Source organism: Psammomys obesus, unplaced genomic scaffold, assembly GCF_907164565.1.
Source record: "Psammomys obesus unplaced genomic scaffold, mPsaObe1.curated_primary_1811, whole genome shotgun sequence".
NCBI classification, from domain to species: Eukaryota; Metazoa; Chordata; class Mammalia; order Rodentia; family Muridae; genus Psammomys; species Psammomys obesus.
The window spans coordinates 9,832,785-9,855,181 of record NW_026596079.1 but is presented as its reverse complement, the minus strand read 5'-3'; the positions used below and the strand labels follow the sequence as shown (position 1 = coordinate 9,855,181).

General features: G+C 44.8%; 2 protein-coding genes across 4 annotated transcripts in view; one reads left to right on the top strand and one right to left on the bottom strand.

The window, feature by feature from the left end:
• Window positions 1-21,327, bottom strand: part of Sla (Src like adaptor) — a 34,571-nt gene extending 13,244 nt beyond the window's left edge. Inside the window, exons 1-2 of one of the 2 annotated variants that reach the window (XM_055626699.1) lie at window positions 21,187-21,327; window positions 8,098-8,195 (exon numbers count right to left, since the gene is read on the bottom strand). In XM_055626699.1, coding sequence (XP_055482674.1) covers window positions 8,098-8,158 — 61 coding nt within the window. In that variant the 5' untranslated portion in view covers window positions 8,159-8,195; window positions 21,187-21,327. Of the gene's footprint in view, window positions 1-8,097; window positions 8,196-11,125; window positions 11,176-21,186 lie in introns of those variants that run through there. The other variant, XM_055626698.1, reaches the window with a different exon arrangement.
• The window catches only part of Tg (thyroglobulin), a 185,109-nt gene that overhangs the window by 123,852 nt on the left and 38,860 nt on the right, over window positions 1-22,397 (top strand). The gene's annotated exons all lie outside the window — the stretch shown is intronic.

Sequence of the window (22,397 nt, the reverse complement as noted above, 5' to 3'; positions counted from 1 at the left end):
TTCAGGCCTCTGACAGCCACAGAACGTGCTCCTACTACAGACCTCTCTTGATCCCAGTGCTTCCATCTGAAAAAAAAAAATGGATCTAGAGATCTAGGAGTTAGAGTCACACCATCTGGCTTTATTTCAGGATCTGCCCTATATCTACAAGCCTCAGTGTTTCCATCTTGAAAATGGGGTAACAGACGAAAGACTTTTGCCCCAGAAGGGTATAAAAAGACTCCTTCTTGGAGGGGTTCACCCTGTCCTACTACTCCTTAAAGTGCTACTGGAAATTAATGGATTGTCTCAGGAAAGGGATCACTGCCCTCAATAGTGTGGCCACTGAGAAGTTGCCCAAAATCCTATAAATATTTCCCCATCCATGTTCAGGCAAGCAAGCCTACTTTAACTAGGTAGGCCACAATAAACTGATAGATAGATAGATAGATAGATAGATAGATAGATAGATAGATAGATAGATAGATTACAAAGCAGAGTGACTAGCTGAAAAGAAAGCATCAAATATGAAGAGGGACAAAAGAATAGTAGGAGTGAATTTAATCAAAATACACTATATGCGTGTATAATTGTAATTAAAGTATAGTACTCCTTAGTACTCAGATGCCTTCCTTAGGCCCCATGGGTCCTACATCTGTGATACTTATGGGGAGGGTCAGGCTAATCAGTTGTGAGGATTCTCCAGGGTCTCCAGCTCAGATTCTGTGGTTAAAAAACAAAGCAAGCAAACAAAACAAAAAAAACAAACAGAATTTATCTTCCTTGGAGTAAATAGACACCATGCTATGCCTCTGGTCAGCAGGGATTTCAAGTAGGACTGTGACCATGAATAACATGTGAGTACTTTGTGTTGTACGTTAAAATCTGAATTCCTTAACTTGACATCTGAGACTCTGCGTGACCTAAGTTCTGCCTCCCCCTACCATGAGATCATATACATGTGAGATTTTAATGACATTTTGCAAAGGAAAGTGTGCTCTTTGGTTTATGTGAGCCCCGCTGGCTACAGAGATTTAGTGATAAATGCAAATCTCCTTCCTGATACCAACCAATGCTTGATTTCATCCTTAGTGATTTCCCGTAACTCATATGCATTGATGCAGCATAGTACTGGGGTACATTCAAGGGAAACAGCACATTTACAAAGCAGCAAAAATTGTTACCACTGGCTTGCCATCAGAAACTATACATTTGGGTTACATCTTATACTTAGTCATTTAGTGACTCTTCATTTATGCTCAACTCTGAGACCAGCAACATAGAGTAAACCCGCTTCTTCCTGCTTTACAGGAGGCCACATTCCAGAATCTAGGATCATGTGAGCCATTGTTTATGCCTTGGCCTTAGAAAGTTCAGTAGAACCCCGGTACTTAGCTGTGCAGGCTGGGTCCCTCGCTAGCCAATTTCTGTCATACAGTCACCTGTACTGAGACTCCAGCTCTGACCTCTCACAGTCTGACAGTCCTACAGGGGGTAATCTCTTGCATAGACTGAGCCAAAAAAAAAGAGATTATATGTGAGACTTGAATAAATGAGATGAATGGAGCTTCCAGGAAAGGCGCTAACTGCTGATTAGTAAATGAACCAGAAATCAGTTATCACAATGGAATAGTACATGCAAATGTGTTGCACATTTTGGGAAACTGAGTCATGGGCAATAAATTATGTAAAAGTTTTCAAGAGGAAACCAAAAGTGAGTGTCCTAATGAGTCATTGGAAAGGAGTAAGGGCTCCCAAGAAACAGCTTGGGTCAGCCCAGAGAAGTTGGCTCGGTGAGACTGCTAGCCTGAGCGTGTGAGTGAATGACCCTGACACTCTGCCTTAACAGAATTTTAAAAAGAGGCTTTTCTCTTTGTGGCCCAGATACCACCCCGCAAATTAGAAACAGCAACTATTTGGATTGAATTTGAAGCCAGAGGTCCTGTATCCAGAGAAGGTGCAGAGCCAGGCTCTGGAGCATGAACTTTGTACAAACTTGAGGGTTGTCTATAATTAAAAGAAGGTACAGTGCAGAGTGAGGCACAGGTCAACAGGGAAGACATGGCCACTGGGGGGCCCAGGATAAATCTTGCCTGCAAGTTTACCCAGCTGCCAGGGCTGTTATCCAGAACCTGGATGCCTGTGGGTATGCCACCTTTCATGCCTACCACCACCACCAAGAAGTTCCTATTCTGTAACCAAAATGGGCAGGAGACGCTCTTGAGATGGAAACACATTTTTCCTGGCCTGATGCTTCAGCTGACAGTGACAGGCCTTTTCCCAGGCTTGTCTCCCTCCTCAGACCTCAAGAGCCTCTGCAGGTGCTGTCCCTCTGCCCAGTCACACTGACTCGCTCCTCACTCCCACCACCCCTCAGCAACCCCCGTAGAAGAGGCTTGGTGCTCTGCCAGCCTTTACTGGAGGTTCTCCTTTGAAGCAATGTCTCAGAGTTGCCTCTGACAGTCATACTCTTACCTGACTGCAAACTCCAAGAGAACCAAGCACTTGGGTATTTAGTATCAAGCCTTGGTCCCATCCCGGAACTTGCCAATAAAGGATACTCCAGGCATGTGTGTGGAAAACAACATGGAACAGACCCTCTATATTGGGGTCCTCTGTGCTATCCCTGGAGTATTCCAGGCAGAAAAAAAAGAAAAAACTGATTGATTAGGCCCTTATAGAAAATAGGGTTGAAATCACTCCTAAAATATGATATTTATGACAAGAATAAAACCTTTAAATAGAGCTTATGCCTACCAAGATGTTTGTGGCTTGATGTGGTCACACTTCATACTGTGAAATATTACAAAGCCATCTTTCATATCATCAAAATGAAATGAAAATAAACAACACACAAAAGCCCATTGTGAATGAAAGTGTTCCAGTGGGGAAAAGGGGGCTCATGGGGGCTGCAGTTTCATGGTAGCAAAGGTAGTTTCTCATGGAGTTTTCTTACAGGCAATGTTTTCACAATTATGGCAGTGACTATCACCAGGACAGCCTTGTACTTGGTTTTCTGTCTAAGGGTCCTGAGCTCTGATCCCTACAGGGAAATAAATATCAGAAATGGAGTATGTGTTTTCTCCTCAAAGACATTATTATGCCTTCTCAGATCCATGGCTTTATAGAAAGTTGAATGTATATTTTATTTTTATTTAGAAAAGACTAAACTTTTTTGACAAACTGCTGCAGACATTTTGACATACGTTCAAGCAGACTTATACATGTAACATGTAATTTGGAAACAAAATGGGAGGGTGCATGAATCCATTAGGACTTTACCTTGTTTACAAAGGAGATTTTGAACTCATTTTTTAGAACACTGAACATTTAGATCCAACCAAATAATGAGTGAGACAGAAGGAGAGGGGTTTAGGAAGGGAGAGCATGATCAGGATTCAGAGTCACAGAATAAATGTGTTCTGGCCAAGAGGAACTCAGCCCACTTGAAGTCAGCTGGACTGACCCACACACCACCACTTTACAAATCTGGAATGCAAAGGAAGGCTTCTTTTAACTAACTAGAACTTGGCTTGTTTCTGTATAAAAATAGGAACTATCAAAAATCTACCTTGTTGTGAATTATGTGCAGGGCTGGCCTCTGTAACTCACTGGGCCATTCCCACACAGGATAAGCATACTCTTTCACAATCAAGACCAGCTCCAGCTGGATCACCTCAGTGTTCATGCTACATAGGAGTGGCAATGTGAGGCTATCTTACCACCTTTGGCTCCTCTAAACACAAACTCCACTTGGTAAAAAGAGAAAAGGAAATTCAGACTATCAAATGTTTGCTGATACCTAGGAAATGAGTATGGGTGGATAACAAAATACACAAATGTATCGTGTAAGTAAGGGAACCGGAGTGAACAGGAGCCCAGACAAGAGTTTACTGGCCACACATGTTACCTAGTCCATAAAGAACAGGCCTTTGAGGCATTATTAATCTTTAGCATGTCAAAACAGCATCTTCTCTGATGCTAGCACCTGGTCAGCAGGCCATTGGTGGCTGGAGCAAAAGCTATAGCCATCCCTTCCTTCTTGTGTTCTACTCAGCCCTGTTAGGTCACCTGCTCTTATTTGGAGGACGAGAAAGGCAAAACTGGAGAGTTAGTGACATGTCCAGAGAAGAGCATGAGACTGTAGGTCTATGGTCATTTCATATAGCTCTCTTCCCACCTTTTGTCCAGGCTCTTCTCAGTCAACACTCCATCCTTCACAGATGAAGGCCAGATCCAAGTGGGCCTTCAGAGATGGTGCAGGCAGCCCATGTGGTAGTGGGTGCAGAGCTAAATGGCTGAGTTACTTCAACTTCTGCTTTTATGCTCTTTTGAGTCATATCCAAACCCAGTGGCTCCTGCAAGGTCACCATCAGGCCTGACTTTCAGTAATTTTGTCAGGAAGCTGCTCATATGAGCATAGCCAATCAGATGGCGCTTTGGGCCTGCCTTGGAGGACAGCCTACCAAGTTCTGCTGATGTGTGTAAGTTGGGTCGGTGGGTCCCGTCATCCTGTAGATGTGGATTTGATAGGGTATTACTTGTGCTTTATGATAGTCATTAAGGATAAAGTGACACAGAAGTTGACTCCCTTTTTACCTAAAGCCTTCCCATGTTCCAAGAATGGGTTAATAATATAAAAATTAAGAGCTAGGCCAAGATTTGACTGGTGCTTTATTTATGGGAATATTTATTTATTTATGGGAATCTCACAGTGGCCTGAGGGAGTCTGTGTCGTTGAATCTGGTGACCAGTCATAGTTCCTCACTCTAGGCACATCCTATCTTGGAGTACAGTCTATCCTAGAAAATGATGGAGTTTAAAAAAATAGGTACACTGGACACTACATTCAGTTCATTTGGTTGTTTATCCTCACTTCTCCCCTATGAGCTGGAGGGCTTTAGGGGACTCAGTTCACCTTCCTGGCCTCAGTTTCCTCAACTGCAAGTTGAAGAGGATGATAGTGATAACGTGGTTGGGGTATTATAAGGATTAAGAGTTGCTTTGAAGGAATTTTCACATATGCTGTTCTTATGTGGTATTCACATATATCTGAAATGGCTCATGTCATACGCATAAAGCTCTTAAGCCTGTCTGTGGTACACCTCAGGCACCGATTATTACTGTCAAAAAATTAGAACGGTAGGAAGGGGAATATGACATCTTCAGGTGTGCTAGGTGCAGAGGCAGGACTAGCAGTGACCTGGAATCTGCTAGCTTTAGGGGCTTAAGACCTTCTAGGGCCTAATAGAAAATATAGCTTGCTGTTTTCATCTACCTTTCTTCCACCCATCATCACAGTTCTTCTGGGTCTTGAGATTTCTCTGTTTCCTTTCTCCCCTTACCTTGTTAAACTCTGTTTTTTTTTTCCCCATGGGTATGTAAATGCCATGTAAATGCGTGTGGAGTGAGTGTGATTTCCACCCTGGCCCAGTGGGATGGGTTCTGAGGACAGCTGGTTTGCATGGTTAACTCTGACGTTGAGATGTCACTGTAGGTCACAGCAATGTAGAGGGAGGAAACTGAGTAGTGGGGGAGAGGAGATTACTACAGCAGAGTAACTAGGTTGCCTTTATCAGGTGGAAATGTGTGTTTCCCCAACATCCTGGGAGGCCCCCGGTTTTAATTAATTCTGTGCCGTATGCATGTGGCCCAGAGGAGTTGTCTGAAGTTTGCATGGAGTGGGAAATTCACCATTTATAGTTCCATGAAAAAGTTTCCGGGGTTGCCATTTCCACTGCATTTCCACTTGAGGGATGTTCACACTTGAGGAAAGCTCACATTTAAGGGGAGCTCACACTTGAGGGAAGCTCATGCTTGAGTGACATCCATGTAGATACAGCCTACTGAGGTAGCTGACCTGCAGTGGAACCTAAAGTTCATTACCAAGTCATTGCTCTTTGCTCTACCATGGTGGGCAAAGATCATGGCTTAGTCTCTGGGGGAAGGCCATGGAAGGCTGGAGGACTTCCCCCGAGGTCACACATCTTTTAAAGGACAACACTCAGGATTCCATGGGGTCCGAAATGCACACTGTTCCCACAAACTGACTACTTCTTTATGACTTTAGTCCCTAGGAATCACGTTGATGGTTAGTTTTTTGGCTCCCATCCATACAATGTCATAATTGCTGATGCTTCAGGCCAGCCTGCAGCAATAACTTCCCCTGGTGGCCTGGGTGACAAAGAGCTCAGGGCAGGAGATGTTCATTGGATTTCAAGACAAAAGACATCTCTTAGACTTTACAAGCTTTTCCTTCCACCATGCCTGGTCAGTGAGTGCCTGGGCACCTTCTCCCTTACTCAACTAGGTACGTGAACAAAGATGAAACCAATTCAGGCCTCACGACAGAGGAAGCTTTTCAGGGCTCGGCAGTGGCGTGCCTATCTGGATTATACCCTGGTACAGGTCTGGGGAATTCTTCTAAACCAGAAGTCAGAGGGGAGACCCTGGAAACCTCCTTCTTAGAGGTGACCTCCTGCCCATACAGTTGAAAAAGAAAAAAAAATTACTTCATGGCAATTAGCATTTAAAAAGTAAAAGCAAACGGGCAAATCCTTAGAGATTGATGTTTTTGTGAGGCTTGCTCAAGCATACAGGCCCTTCTGGCACAGGCTGAGAGTGGCAACTCAGCAATGGATTTGAGGGAAGATTCATTATAGTGCCAGCTCTCTGATGCACTTACAATCAGGAGTTGGTTAGGAAAGGGTAATGCTGGGAAGTGGACAAGTAGGGTGCTGTGCATAGGATGGCCCATCCTGAACTGCATGTGGGAGGTAGAGGCCTGGGGGACACACACTCTATCTACCATGTCATTGCAGACCTGGGACCATTCTTTCTGGGTTTTTTTCTTTTCTTTTCTTTTCTTTTCTTTTCTTTTCTTTTCTTTTCTTTTAAAAAAGGAAGTGCAAGGGTTGAAAAATCAAAAGTCCCCAGGAGTGCCCCTGCATTTGGCCTGAAAAGGGAGGGGGACAGGCTCTCCCCCTGTTCAGAGCTAGCATCTGAAGGACTGTCACACTGTGGAGCATGGGCAGCTTCTTGGCTCTATTTTGAAGGAAGTAAGGAGCCCCTTTTGTAAGGGGCCACAGGTGCCATGGAAAGAAAGGTAGCCAGCAACAGTGCAGCACTTTTTTGTGTGAAGCCTTGGATCAGCAAGCAGGATGGCTAGCTGAACTCTATGAATTTGCCCAGTCCGGTTTCATAGGGCACAGGGGAGATACTGTCATGTCTTCTAGGAAATGAACAAGAGGTCTTGAGTGTGATGATATAAGGTGGGAGGAAGCAGTGTCCTGTGGCACTCCTGGATTCACCTTGCAAACGCTGTTGGCTAACTCCCTTCGGACTCCCTACGTTGTCTACACATAGCTCTTCTTGCTGGCCTGATTTAAACTTTTTCAGAAAGCAAGATGAGAGTGCTAGGTAGGACACATAGCTGACCCTAGGACCCAGCAGACTTGATGATCACCCTTGCCTTCTGCTCACTTATGTCCCCTCCGCCCCATAGCCAGTTATTGAAGGACTCTCAGTAACTCTGAAAGCCTTGCCCAACATTGCTTCTTGACACATAGCCGAGATTGGCCACCCCAATTAGACCACAACCCTAGCTTCTCCCCTAGAGTTCTGGTCTTTTGCCAGAACTTGACTAGATAGGAAGTTCTTTTACATTCAGCAGGATGCGCTGTAGCCAGTGACTAACTTAGCAAAAGGGTCCTGACCACACACCCCTAAGGCTAATTGTGTATGTGTGCGGGATAGGATTTATCATAGATTGGCCAGTACGGTGACCAAAAGCTTAGCTTTCAGAATGAGATAGTCTTGGGTTGGGCTCTGTGAGTAGCTAATGATATGACCTGTATTTCCTCTGGTTTGCCAACCCTGAAATAAAAAGATGGAGCCTACTGATTGCAGAGTTCCCTCTCAAAATGGCAATAAGTTCACACCGCAAGCATCCAACCCTACAGATGTTCATTATTAAATATTTGAACCACAAAGTGAGGGATTGGTACACCAGTACCTACTGCCCAGCTTCAACAAGCACCATTTTCCACCACTGTCCAGGCTTTCCTGCGGGCTATTGTAGGACTTTGTTAAATGCCTCTCCAGAGAAGTCAGACTTACCCTCACTGCTGGGTAATGGCCTCTCCGAAGGTGGAGGTGTGGATTTCATGCTGTTCCCCATCTCTTTTTCTCCCTGGGATGTGGCAGTTACTGGAAACCTGCAGTATAAGAGACACACGTGTAGACTGAAGCACACCCAGAACTGCCTGAGGAGAGGGTGACCTACTTCAGCGTTCATGGTACATCATTTCTCAGGCAGCCTGCTTCTTGAAAGGCGGCTGTTTTTTTAAGTCAAGATGCGATTCATGAGTGTTGGTAAGAGAGGCACAGTTCAAATTCTTTTATCAAGGGGATGACAGAAAAAAACCACAAAGAAGGAAGTTGCTAGCAAGTGCTGTTGGTGGCAAAAGTTTCCATTCCTCCACACCATTGCTGAGTAGAGGAGGGGCTGCTGGAGAAGTTGAACAGTGTCTTAGGTAGACCCAAAAAAGTTGTGCTCACAGACTGTTGCCAACAACTCTCATGACCCAGGAATTCAGAACACATCATACTTAGAAGTTGAAAGGCTTCACAATCTGAAGGGCAGAACCAGACCATGCTGGGGCCTTTTTGGTTTGATTCTTTCTTGTCTGTTTGAATTTTCATACCCATGTTAACAAAGGGTTGCAAAGGCCAGCTTCATGACTACACCCTTTGTTTGGTTGGTATATGCTTTCCATGCTGACAAACACATTCCCCTCTACTGTAACCTTGATCATCACAAAGCCCTGTGTCCTTAAGGAAGAAGACTCAAAAGGGGAAAATTACTAATCCCAAGTTACATACAGGTAAAGGAGCAGCTGTTTCATTTGCCTCAAAGCAGTCTCTCATAGAGCCCCACGCAGACTACAATGCTATAGCTCTCACTTATGAACTGATAACCTCTTACCAGTTAACGTTTTCTTGCCTCTTACTGTGAGGGGTAATGGGGAAGCTTTTAGGTAGTTGCAACAAAACTGAGATAACGCAGGTGAAACACAGCACATGGCCTGGCTAGAGAGCATCATGTTGACAAGTATTCAAAAGGAGAGACTTTATCCAAGTATTTTCAAGAGAGAAGAAAGTCTTAGAGATGCTGTATCTTTCAGGCTGGTGGAAGCACAGAGAAGGTGGCCATAAATATAGACAGAGCTGTTCCTGTTTTAGGGGACAAGGAGAAGAGTCTAGCCAATGTCTAGGCTGACAGGAAATACATACTTCAAACAGGAACATATTCTGCCTGTTCTCAGTGTATAGTTTGGGTCAAAAGCTTATGGGTTTGAGACTCTGGCTTCAGAACACATTTCTATACTCCATGTGTACAGCCATTCTCTAGCCACAGGGCCAGCTCTCATATGCTGGGAATATCACAAGTCAAAATTGTTATTTATGCCCAACCTAGACCATAAAAGTTCGGCAACACAGCACCCTGTATGGTACTGGGTATTTCTCCTTGTAACCAGGTAGCTGATGGGGACCCTGTCTCTGTCCTGCTATACATCATTAAGAGTGAAGAATGAACCAAAGATGTGAACCTGGGGAGGGAGAAGGAAACAGCAGAATTCAAAATTCAAAGTACAACTTTGACTGAGTGCATATGGCTTTTGAGCCGTTGTTAAACCTCAAGTACTGTGCATACACATTGTAGCATTGAAAGAGCCACACTCTGAGAGGAGGCAGAGAGAGGTCTGCACTACATCTGAATTTTGGAGGAGAGAAAGCAGGAGGTGGACTCTCTTATCTATTAAGAAGCAAGGAGAATAAAAAAAGGAGTTTTATTTTAAGAGTTCTCATGCATGGAGAGTGAGTGTATGGCCATACTCCATAAAATGTTTTTAAATACAAGATGGGTAATGACTTAACCCCTCCCCTTCCAATACAATGGGCAATTCTGGACTTCTAACCCATACCCAGCCTTGAGCCAAGGGCCTCTGAAAGGCAGGAATTACTGGCCACACACAGCACCCATGGTGTCATTCAAACTTTTTCCAGTTCCCTCTCAGTTCTTCTCAAGTGTTTGTGAACTGTTTGGGGAGCCTGCGTTCCTAAAATTCAGAGAGCAAAGGAGAAAGGAAAGGGCAGAGGGAGAGATGGAGAGAGAAAGGAGGAGGAGAGAAAGGGAGGAAGGAAGGCAAGAAGGAAGGAAAGTTGGAATACAATTTTTCATGTAGGAAAACTACAGCACACACACACAGAGAGAAGCCATGAGCTGAGGAGAGCACAGGATAAGCCGGCCCTTCCCAGGCTTGGGCCTTCTTCTCTTACCTTGCTCCCCCAGTTCTGACAGATTATCCTTTCCTGCCTTCTCTTGACAAAAGAGCTGATGACGCCCTTGAGCCACCAGCATTCCTGTCACCTCAAGGGGCCCCATAGCATTGTTCACCACTTCACAGAACCTCCAGGAAGGAGTTAACTCACCACTTACAGGCTTTCATTTGAGAAGAGTGACAAGGCCCAGAAGAAGGAGAGCTGGGGCCTCCCTGAGGAAATAACTGAACGATTAGATTTAATCCGTGACAGTTTTCTACAGTTGCTAGAGGTGGAGAGAAAGTGCAAGAGACTAATTGCTTCTAGGAACAATAAGAAAATGGCAGGAGAGAGCTGAGTTAATTAACACTGGCCCTGTCTATCCCTGCCACCCCACCACCACTTTCACTCCGCGGAAGGCCTCCTCCTCCCAGTCCAGTGGGAAAGACTGCAATGGCTAGTCACCTTCTTCTTCCTCCAGTCTTGAGGCTAGAGCTATTTTCTTTGTGGCCTTTAGCCTCAGTTCCCACTTCCAAAAAAAAAGAAATGAATAGGAAAGTAACTCTCTCCAGAGAGTGAGCTTTTAACCCCACTTCATTCTAGCAATCAAGACTCTGTGGCTTTTGGAAGATTATTAATAAGAGAAAAGAGCCATCATCATTTTAACAAAATCCCACTGGAGAGAGTACAAATTATGTCCTTATATTCTTTGGGATGGAGAGAAGGTAGGTGGCACATGCCAGGCTACCTTCTTACCATCATCCCTGAGAACAGACACTTCCTTTTTATCCTAAGAGGGGTGGTCAGGGGCTGGCTCAACTACCTTGTGTCCTCGTGTAGAAATTCCATCTTTCTTGAATTCAGACAGCATGCCCTCTGCCATGATCATGATGTCTGTCCTTTAGGTGACACTGGACAGGACATGTCTGCCTACTGTGAGTGGTTCCGTGGGAGGAGATATCGCAGGTCTTTGAAGGCAGCTGTCATAGGGAAAGTGCACATGTACCCAGCAGTCCTTCTCTGCAGCTCTTTTGCCTGCTCAGCTCCTCCCACACACTGTGGCATCCCACAATAGAACTATGTGTCTTTCCTACATGCACACTTGCTGCCCATGTCTGGATGTGGATAGGGAGATCATCTGTGCCATTTTTCTGAACATCAAAGAGAGAGAACATCAGAAACTTCTACCAGGGGTAAGGTGGGGTCCACCCCAGGGGTCACATGGGAGCCAGCCTTGGGCACAGCAGGCATGAATGTAAAAGCTAAGAGGCCATCCTTCCCTGTGGAGTAAGATATGTCCTCTACAACATGACGGCTATAAACTCCCTCCTGTGATCATCTTCTAAAGTTTGGGAGCTATAGGCCACTAGTCAGGAGCCTCAGTGTCCACTCACCATGTCACCTCTAACCACAACAGTGACACATGAAACACCCAGCAAGCAGATCAGTTTTGCTCTGTCCTTCACAGGGCTGCTGTGCAGTAACTATGCCTGACTGCTCATATAGCTCACTAGCCACGTGCTCAGAGGTTTCAGGACCAGCTAGAGGTAATGCAAAGGTCAAAGCAGGTCTCCTGACTCCAAAGCCCATACTCTTTCCACCTCTGGAGACCTGCCCTGGCCTCCTATCCTCTTTCCTGGTCTGAGATGGCTGCAGAGCCATCCAATCAAATTTGGCAATGATAAACTTGGAGGAAGACCATTTATTCATACAAGGGACAGGAAGGACAAGGGACCTGTCTAATAAAAGATTGCCATGACTTGAAGCCTAAGCCTAAAAACCACTGTGTGAAGGAGAAGGGACAAGAGAAACCTCAGTGAAGGCTTGCTGTTGCTTCAAGGCGGGGGAGTGGGGAGGATATAAAGATGACTCCAGACTTGCCAGCACCCAGAACTGAAGCACTGTAGATCAGAATGGAACAGAAAATGGTGACTGTGCTGATAGTATCACGTATTGACATGTATATATGTATATGTATATCTATGTATGTGTGGTATGAATGTGTGTTTGTATGTAGTATGTATGTATATGTATGTATGCATGTGTGTGTGTGTGTGTATACATGTATGTATGTATGTACAGTCTTGAAACATAGTCCAGTCTGGCCTGGAACACTTGATCCTTTGCCTGAAACTCTGGAGTGCTGGGATTTGGAGTATTTACCACTGAGGACACCACAAGAAACACTACAAAATCAGCTTAACCTGGACCCATAGGGGCTCACAGAGGCTGAAGCACAAACCAGAGTACATCCAGGGGACAGACCTAGCCACACACACACACCCCAACCTTATGTAACAGACATACAGCTTGATCCTCATGTGGAACCTCTTACAGCAGGAGCAGGGGCTGCCTCTGACTCTGTTGCTGGCCTCTGGGTCCCTTTCCCCTAACTGGGCAGCCTTGTCTAGCCTCAATAGAAGAAAAATACGCCTCCTCCTACTTGATATGCCAAGGCAGATTGATACCCATGGGAGGTCTCCCCATGTCTGACAAGGTAGAGGGCACAGGGGGAGGGGAGGGAAGAAGGAAGGACTGGGAGGAAAGGAGGGGAACTTCCTACCAGGAAGTAAATTAATTAATTAATGGAAAAAAATTCATTAACATGAAACCAGCCTACAAATGTATCAAAGTAGCCTGCGAAACTTCCCCAGGAGTTCCCAAGGTCTCTGGAGTCTCCACACTTGCCTTATTACATGAATTGGTTTTGTTTTTCAAAGCTGGGCCAGATACAGAGAACCCCACAGGAGGTCTTCAGAACAGGGTTAGCCTCAGGTCTCCACTCCCCATTTGCTGCCTGTGTGTCCCCAAGCCACCTGTTTCACCAACTCTGAGCCTCTACATTCTGTTCTTTTCTCCTGATTTAAGATACAAATGTATGCTCCACAGGGTTGTTTAGGGAAATAAATCACTATGCATAAGTAAAGCATGGGTATGTTTGATAAATGGTAGCCAAAAATGTGCCAACAGCAGGTCCTTTGGGGTGCCAGAGTCATTAACTGACTCACTGTGCCAGCTGGGCAAATCATTCCCCCTTTTTCAGCTGCACTGCCTCATCTACCCCACCTCCACTCCTGACGCATGACTGGGCCCTGCTCTGCCTGAGATTTGTTCAGTAATGGCTGGGGTCTGACAATTTACTTCAGGGAAAATAAGAGCTGTCACTGGGGCTTAGTGATAGCCTCCACTGTGAACCTGGCAGTATTTCCTGGGGCAACACACCACATCCTGACCTCAACTGCCAGGTGTCTCTCCCTGAGTGAGTGTAGTGGGGGGCTACTAAAGCAGCCAGCCCTGTAAACCCAACCATTCCTTGCCCACTTCTCAGTCCTGTTATCCATTCCTGTTTCCTGCATAGAGAAGGAGGGCTAAACCACTGCCTCTGTCTCCCAGAGCAACAAGGTCAAAACCTACACAACCGTGGTGGTACTTCTGGATCCAGCCATTGTGGGCCTTACTCACCACCAGAGTGAAAAAAAAAAGCCTGCTGGGAGAAAAACTTTCATTTCCACCAGACATGTCAACTCATACCCTATAGACTGCAGGAAGCCAAGGACAGCTATGAATGTGGCAAAATCTTACTTAAAAAAAATTTTTTTTTTGGTAACCTGATTTTATGGTTTTTGAGCATGGTTATAGACACTGCTTTATAGTGTGGGAAGAATTGGACATGCCTAGTCCAAGAGGGTTTAAACCTGTTGTTTTGAACATGTTATTTTGAAGGAGGTTCCCCCAGGAGCTTAGTATGCAAAGCAGCTCAAGGCAAGTTGCTGTTGGCTTCTCATCTCACATGGGCGTTGCAAAAGATAGGTCCAATTACAGGAGGACAAGCCTTCCAGGGAGGTGCTAACATGTGCACAGAAATCTGGGCTCCAAAACTAGCAAGGCTGTGATTTCTTCATGACATCACGTTTCCCAGCAAAAAGTTCCTTTTGCTTTTCATTCATGCACATGAGTCACCAACATTACTCACAAACTTACCAGCAAGATAGAAATCTGAATTCTGCCCAATGTACCATGAATAGATGATGGTCTCTTCCCTATGAGTCAGTCTGGCTAGGATCTCAGGTAAGCAAGACTCAGGTAGCTCCTAACCCACAAGAGCCCAAGGTGACCATCACAATTAAGGGAGCACCCTGACCACTGCCTTGAGTGGGAGTCTGACTTTAAGCTGTTAGCTGAGTGTTGGAGTCATGACTGTCTTCTTGCTGACTGATTTCTATGTTGTTTCTTTCCCTCTCAAACCCAGAGCACTCTCCTCAAGGAGATCAGAAACAGATGAAACCAAAGCCACAGTATGCCAGCCAGAGCCATGTGCAGAGGCCTAGTCATCTTTAGCAATCAGTGCTGAGAAACTCTCTAGTTTAAAATGTTTGACAGCTTCCCTGTTGTAAAATGTCATGCTATTACCAAGTACTGGCTTCTCACTTTACATCTCTGGATATGTAGGCCCAATGGGCCTCCTAGTAGTATCAGCTGATTCTGAGCAGTTGAGACCAATAGGGTAAAAAAAGTGACAAGAAGTTTATTAGTGTATATTTAAAATTCAAAGTGATTGGCTTATATGGCATCTAATGAAGTACATCATGTGCTTTGGCCATATCTACCCCTCTCCTGTCTCTTTCCACTGTCTTTAGACCTTTTTTGTTCTTTTTCCCAATTATTGTTCCCTCTACCTTCATGGTCTGCATATATGTATAGATGTGAGTATATGTGTGAGCATAGATGTATATTGTGTGAAAAAGAGGGGAAGAGGAAGAGGGAGAGGGAAGGAAGAAGAGAGAAACAGAGAGAGAGAGTCACATAAGAGAGAAAATATAATATTTGTCTTTCTGAATCTGGCTTATTTTGGTTATATACTGATCTCAAGTTCCATTTTTTTCTGAAAATATCATACTTTCAGTCTTCTTTATAACTGTTGGCTGTGGGTTGATAGATGTCCATTACATATTCTTTGCTGCTCTGTTGATGAACATCTTGTCTTGGGCATTGTGTATACCCTTGCAGTAAACAGAGATATGCAGGTATCCATGTTGTTTGCTGACTTGGAGTCCTTAGGTCCATACTCAGGAGTGATAGAGCTGAGTCGTGTTGTAGTTCTGCTTTTAGTTTTTGAGGAAGCTCCATATTGATTTCCATATCAGCTAGACAGTTTACGTTCCCACTAACGAACCAACAAATCTCCCTCCTAACTCTCAGTCTGTATGGAAGCCCACCTGCCTGCAGACATCCTCCCTAGTTTTCAAAGAAAGGGAGCTACAGTACAGAAGGCCTCCATTCTGCTTAAAATACTCTGAGTCATTTGATGCCTAGGGAGCTCAACTTACAAATGAGGAGCCCAAGTCTCACAGAGCTTAAGTAACTGGCTTAAGGCCATACACCTTGTTCAGGGAAGGGGTCAACTTTTAGGGCTTACATTTCTCATTCTCAACTCCTGCAGTCACATTGATCCCAGAAAAAGAGCATGCCTTGCTAACAGCAGATGCTTTGTGAATTTAGTTTACTTGAGATACCCCAGCAGAAGGTACAGAGACATGAGGCTGGCTATATCTTCTCTGTCTGACCATTAGAAGCCAATTCCCACTGCATAGTGCCTAGCCAGAGGTCTGGATCTTGGACTCGGGGTGTTGTAGACTCTGTTGTGAAATCATTTGAAGGGTAACTGCAACCCTTTCATGAAGATGAGTTAGACTAATTTCACTTTAATTTCCCCTAAATCTAACTTTTCACACATTACATCTTTAGCACCCACAGTGGGCCAGCTAGAGTGGGTGATGGGTAAACCACTATTTTTCCTTGGACGGCCATCTGCTGCTTTATAAAAAGTAGGCAGACCAGATGGAGGACACCCTATGCTCATTACAGTCTGAGGCTGTTGCTTATGAGTCTCAGAGGCCTGATCCACAGCAAGTGTTATGGGCAAGAGTGGACACATATTGAGGACTTCTGATGTCTCTCTATTCAAAATGCCACCTTCCTTGACCTCCACAACTCCATGTGCCATGTAATGTTCTACTCAGACCTTTGGCATTGCTCAGGAAACTGAGCAATTACAAGGTAAATTGAGAAATTATTCACTTTAACTTGCACCAGTGGCCTGGTCAGTAGGAGGGACAGGATGTGAACCCTACCTCTACTTCCAGGGGTGGCTGCCACCTCTGATACCTTTGAGTATTAGGAAATGGCAGAGTGTGGCATGAAACAATACCACCCTACGGCAACTTTCTGAGGATAGATACAAGTCCTCTCAACTAAAGAGAAAAGCATGATCGTGTGTCTGGTGCCTAATATATGCACAATAATTAGGTATAATAAATTAAGATGTTGTCTATAAAATGCTTGGTATGATGTGAGAGAGATCTGCTTTTAAGGTAGGAGAATACCAGCCAGAAGACAATTGTCACTTGTTGTTGAGATTCTGAGTCTTCACAACTTTACCCTCCCTAATCACATATACCCCGCCCTCCAGCTTGGTCCCAGGCTGTCCGCTGCTTAGAGAAATGAGACTCCTCAAATAGAAGTAAGACACTGTGCTCTCAAGGCCCCACCAACACCTTAGCTGTAGCTGGAGTTACTGTAGTCAAATATGCCCCGTCCTAATGGCTCTGGGATGAGAGGAAGTGGTTGGGACATGATGTACTTAATTCCTTTTCAGAAGCATGGGGAGGGGAGGGGAGGAAGGAAGTCAGTCACATGGTATGACTCCGATATTCACATACTGAGGGAACAGATGTATAGTTGGAAGGATGGGTGAGTGGAGAGATGAATGGATGATTGGATAGGTGGGTCGACAGATGGGCGGGTGGATAGATGATAGGTAGATAGATAGATAGATAGATAGATAGATAGATAGATAGATGGATAGATAGATAGAAAGATGGGTGGATGGGTAGATGGGTGTGTGGTAGATGATGGATGGATGGACAGACAATTATAAGTAGAGGTGCTCATATATCTATTCCTCATGTGAATAATAAATGGCTTGGTCTGATTTCCTGAAGATTCTTTAATAATTTATTTACATTATTTTATTTGCACTGGTGTTTTGCATGCATGTATGTCTATGTGAGGATGTTGGAATCCCTGGAACTTGAGTTGCAGACAACTGTGAGCTGCCATGTGGGTTCTGGGAATTGAACCCAGGTCCTACAGAAGAGCAGCTAGTGTTCTTAATAATGGAGTCATCTCTCCAACCCCTGCTGAAGATACATTTTTCTTCATTAATTTATTCATTGGTTCATTGTACATCCCAATCACAACTCCACTCCCTCCTCTCTTCCCATGCCCACCCTCCCATCCACTCCCTCATATAAACCCATTTGATGGCACATTAAGTTCCATCAGGTCTAAGTGCCTCCTCTTTCATTGAGGCAAGACAAAGCAGACCTCCTATAGAAATGGGATCCAGAGGGAGGCAACAGAGTCAAAGTCAGAGACAGCCCCTTCTCCAATTGTTAGGAGACCCACTATAGCACTAAGTAGCCCATCAGCTTCATATGTGTGAGAGGCCTAGGACTAGTCCATGCATGTTCTTTGGTTGGTGGTCCAGTCTCTATAAGCTCCCATGAGCCCAGGTTAGTTGGCTATGTAGAGGTGTCCTTGACCTCTTCTGCTCCCTCAATCCTTCCCCTAACCCTTTTAAAAGACTCCCTGAGTTCCACCTAATGTTTAGCTGTGTGTCTCCGCATCTGTTTCCATTATCTGCTGGATGAACTCTCTCAGATGTCAGTTATGCTAGCCAGGTCTATAAGGATAGCCAAGTATTATTAATAGTGTCAGGAGTTGGGTCTCCAATGGAGTGGGTCTCAATATTGGGCCAGTCATTGATTGGCCATTTCCTCAACCTCTATTCCATCATTTATCCCTGCACATCTTGTGGGCAGGACACATTTTGGGTGGAGGGTTGTGTGAATGGGTTGTTATGCCCCTCCCTCCACTGGAAGTCCTGCTTGGCTACCAGACGTGGTACTTCAGTCTCAGTATCCCCTGCTGATAGGAGTCTCAGCTAGGACCACTACCACATATAAAGAACTTAAAAATTAAACACCAACAAACCAAATTTTAAAATGGGGTACAGACCTAAACTGAGAATTGTCAACAGAAGAATATCTAGTGGTGAAGAAGCACTTACAGAAATGTACAGTGTCCTTAGCCATCAGGGAAATGTAAATCAAAACAATTCTGATACACCCATTAGAATAGCTAAGATCAAACCTCAAGTGACAACACATACTGGCAAGGGAGCACTCCTCCATTGCTCATGAGAGTACAAACTTTTACAACCACTTTGGAAATCAGTCTGATGGTTTAAAAAAAAAAAGAGGGGGGGAATAGTCCTACCTCAAGATCCAAATATACCACTCCTAGGTATATGTCCAAAATATGCTTCATCAAACCACAAGAACATTTGTTCAATTATGTTCATAGAACCTTTATTTGTAATAGCCAGAAACTGGAAACAACCCTGATGCCCCACAACTGAAAAATGGGTAAAGAAACTGTGGTACATTTACACAATGGAATACTATTCAGCTGTTAAAAACAAGGAAATCATGAAATTTGCAGGCAGATGGATAGAACGAGAAAGATCATTCCCAAGTGAGGTAACCCAGACCCAGAAGGACACGCATGCTCACTTGGTCATAGATATTAGCAGTAAAGTAGAGGATAACCATGCTATAATCCACAGACCCAAAGAAGCTAAGTAACAAGCTAGGCCCAAGGGAGGATGCTTTTATCCCACTAAGAAGGGAAAATAAAATAGACATCACAGAGATTGCAAGTAGAGGGAGAGAGGGAACTGGGTGAGAGAAGGAGTGGAGAGAGGAATGAGGGGTGAAATCTGGTGTGGTGAGAGTGGGAATGGGAGAGAGAAGGGGAAGTTTTGTGGCATCTGTAGGACAAGCTAGAGACCTGGGATTAGGGAGGCTCCTAGGAAGATACTGAAGATTCTTAATAAGACTTTTAAGTCCAAGTTCATGGCAGAGCTGCAGTAAATAAGGTCCTACTTAATATAAAATGATACATTACCACTCTGTGAGGGAAGACGGTAGATGAAGATGGCTGAAATAAGTAACTTCTGAATTTAAGAAGGACATTCTGTCATGCCCAGCTTTACTGGCCCAGAGAGAGAGAGGTCTACGTGTGTTAGGAATAGGTTCAGTTTGCTGAGACAGGTACCCACTGATGAGGCTTTCTTTTGTTCAGTGGAGCAACAGGAAAAATTTGTCTTCAGAAAAGAGAGAGGGAGACCCAGGACTTGGCTTTATAGTTTGACCCCAACATACTTAACACTGCTAGAAATTTTCTGCTAGGAATGTCTGTGCAATTAGTCAGATTTTACCTGGCTTAGGAATGATATTAACAGCCATGGTTTGGCACATAGCATTTCCTGCATTTTATATATAGTGTGCACTTTTTATGAACATCTCAGAAGTTAGGCTTCTTCTGATAAAGGAAAAAATAAGCAGACATTCAGAGAGGCAAAGGAATTTACCCAGAGTCATATAGCCCTTTGGTGACAGGCGTGGAATGCCTCCTTGGGTACTCTAATTCTAAAGCTATTTAAAAAGCAGACGTCTAAATACATTTCAGTGTGTCTGTCCCACAGGTTATCATTACACTTGTAGAGTGTACTAAGCATCTTGAATCTCATCTGTTAACTGGAAACAGCAGTTACAACAGAAGTTTCTGGAACTCTCATCCTACACACAGCTCAGTTGAAAAGATTTGCAACTCAGCATCTTCTAGCAGCCCTCTGTAGACTATGGGATGTATGTCCCCTAACACAAAAGCATCACTGTCAACAACGACCTTTGTCCTTAGTCTCTTGCAAGTACCAAGGCTCTTTTTCCCCCCTATGTAGGCCCTTAGAGCTCCTAGTTGCGTATATTTCATGACAAGCTGGGTGAATTGAATACATCAAACTTTCTGAGCCTCCTTCTTTCATAAGTCAAAAGCAAAGAACAACTGTAGACTTACAGTGCAGTTCTGAAGATTTAGTAAAATAACTTAGTATTACATCTTCCAGTCACTCTGAGCAGCAAGCATCTGCTCAAATGTCATGCAGAGCCTCACACAGGCCTCTCTGAGGTTTCAGCTCAGAATCCTGTGCACGGCCCCCAGGAAGGCTACTCTGATGTTTCAGCCCAGGTTGTTTTCTGCCACAACTTTCTCTCAGAATGCACGTACCCATTTAACATGCACCATGCCACAATTCTTAGCAAATTCTGAATTTCCCACATCTCTCTCATTTATAACATTTTATGATGTCAGAATTTATATGCATTGTATGTTGGCCTTCTCTATAGTGTTCCCTCTCCCATCTGCCCACCTCTTACTTAGATAATTGTCAATTATCTGTGCCACGTTCCCCAGGAAGATTTTTAACTACCAGTCTCCACATGAAACTATGACTGTCATTCAAGGCCCTCTGCACCTTTAGACACAATGGCTGGCTGACAGCCCTCACTGAGCACCTACCGTGTGTCTGGACCTATCTCCTATCTTGAGCACTGTGCATATGCTACACCAATTCATCTAACCAACATCTGTGTGATCCAGGCAGCACTCTTTCCATTCCATAGGGGAGAACATGGTGGCTTGCTCAAGGCAACACAGCTGTCCTAGCTGTTTCTTGAGTCAGACTGTCCCCTGACAGAAAAATGGGCTGCTCGTTCGCCTGCCACAACACCCCTCCTTTCATTTCTAACTCCCCCCATCCTCTGAGCAGTCACTGTGCTTGGGGGAAGGACTTCTCCAGGACCATTCCCTGCTGAATTTCAGGTGTCCTCTGCCTTCCCAAAGACCAGCCCAATTCTCTGTACCACACAAGGGCTCCTAGAGTCTCTCTCCTCCCTGTCCCAGCCACAGTCCCCTAAATACCTTCAAATGCCGAACATGGCTTCTTCTGGGAGTTGGCAGCAGAGGGCCAGCAGGGACAGAGTCACCAGCTCTCCATCAGCCGTTGCTGCTCCAGGCGAAGTGGACCACACAGGCTCAGGAGGGAGTGCAGGCAAAGCTCATGTTATCAAGCAGCGGGCTGCAGTGTTGTAGTTGCTAAAGAGCCTCAAACTTCCTCTGCTGAAACAAGGAAGGCAAAGGCTAGGGGCTGGCAGGAGGGCAGGTTCCTGTTTTCACCAACAGCACAGAGCAGACTTCTTTCTGTAAGGACGATGGGGGGTGGGGGAAGAAGGGACGTATTAATTCCTTTCCAAAGCACTTGAGAATATAGACAGCTTGAATGTAAATGGCCAGGCCTTACAGAGATGCACTCCTTTTCTCTCTCTCTCTTTCTAATTAAAAGGCAGATGGGGCTGTGAATTTGCCTGTGTGTGTCCCCAGAGCTCACCGGGCCCAAAGAGGCTGAGGATAGCTCACTGCAGCTTTTCTTTCCAGAGTTTGTTCATTTTTACAGCTCTCTTGCGTCACTACAGAAGCACAGTCCCTGGAGCTTTGGCTCTGTCCAGAGCACAGTCCCTGGAGCCGTGGCTCTGCTATAAGCCAGTTTCAGTTGCTAGAGACCTAACACAGTGGACAGCTACCCCTGCACATAGCAGAGATGCCCAGCAACATTCCCACCTCTGCTGTGCTACTGCCAGAAGCAATTAAAAGACTCTTGAGATAGAGCTTAACAGACAAAAGGGAGTGGTGGAATGCAGAATGAAGTGATTCCTGAGGAAGCCCAGATTCAAGGAGAAAGAACTAGAAGGAACCACTTTGCCTTGACGAACTCATTTTAACTGGAGGCCTTCATGTCCTCATCGGTCAAATGGATGAGACATCCAGGCCCACACTGCACACAGATGATGTCACATGGAAGTCAGTGCTCTAGGACACAGTGATGCTAGATGGTCACTTGGAAGAAGGGTCTAACCCCTGGGGAACACATGTGTGCTGACATATATGGAGGAGAGTATCATTGTGAAACGTTTCACTAACACAAATACACTCAAGAGGAAAGGAGGGAGTGAGGGAGAGAGAGATGGAGTGAAGCAACTTCCATGAGGACTCAGGTGACAGTGGCTACCTGTACATTGCTCTCTTTCAATTTTTTCCATGGTCTGAAATTGGAATAGATATGTGCATTTATAGTA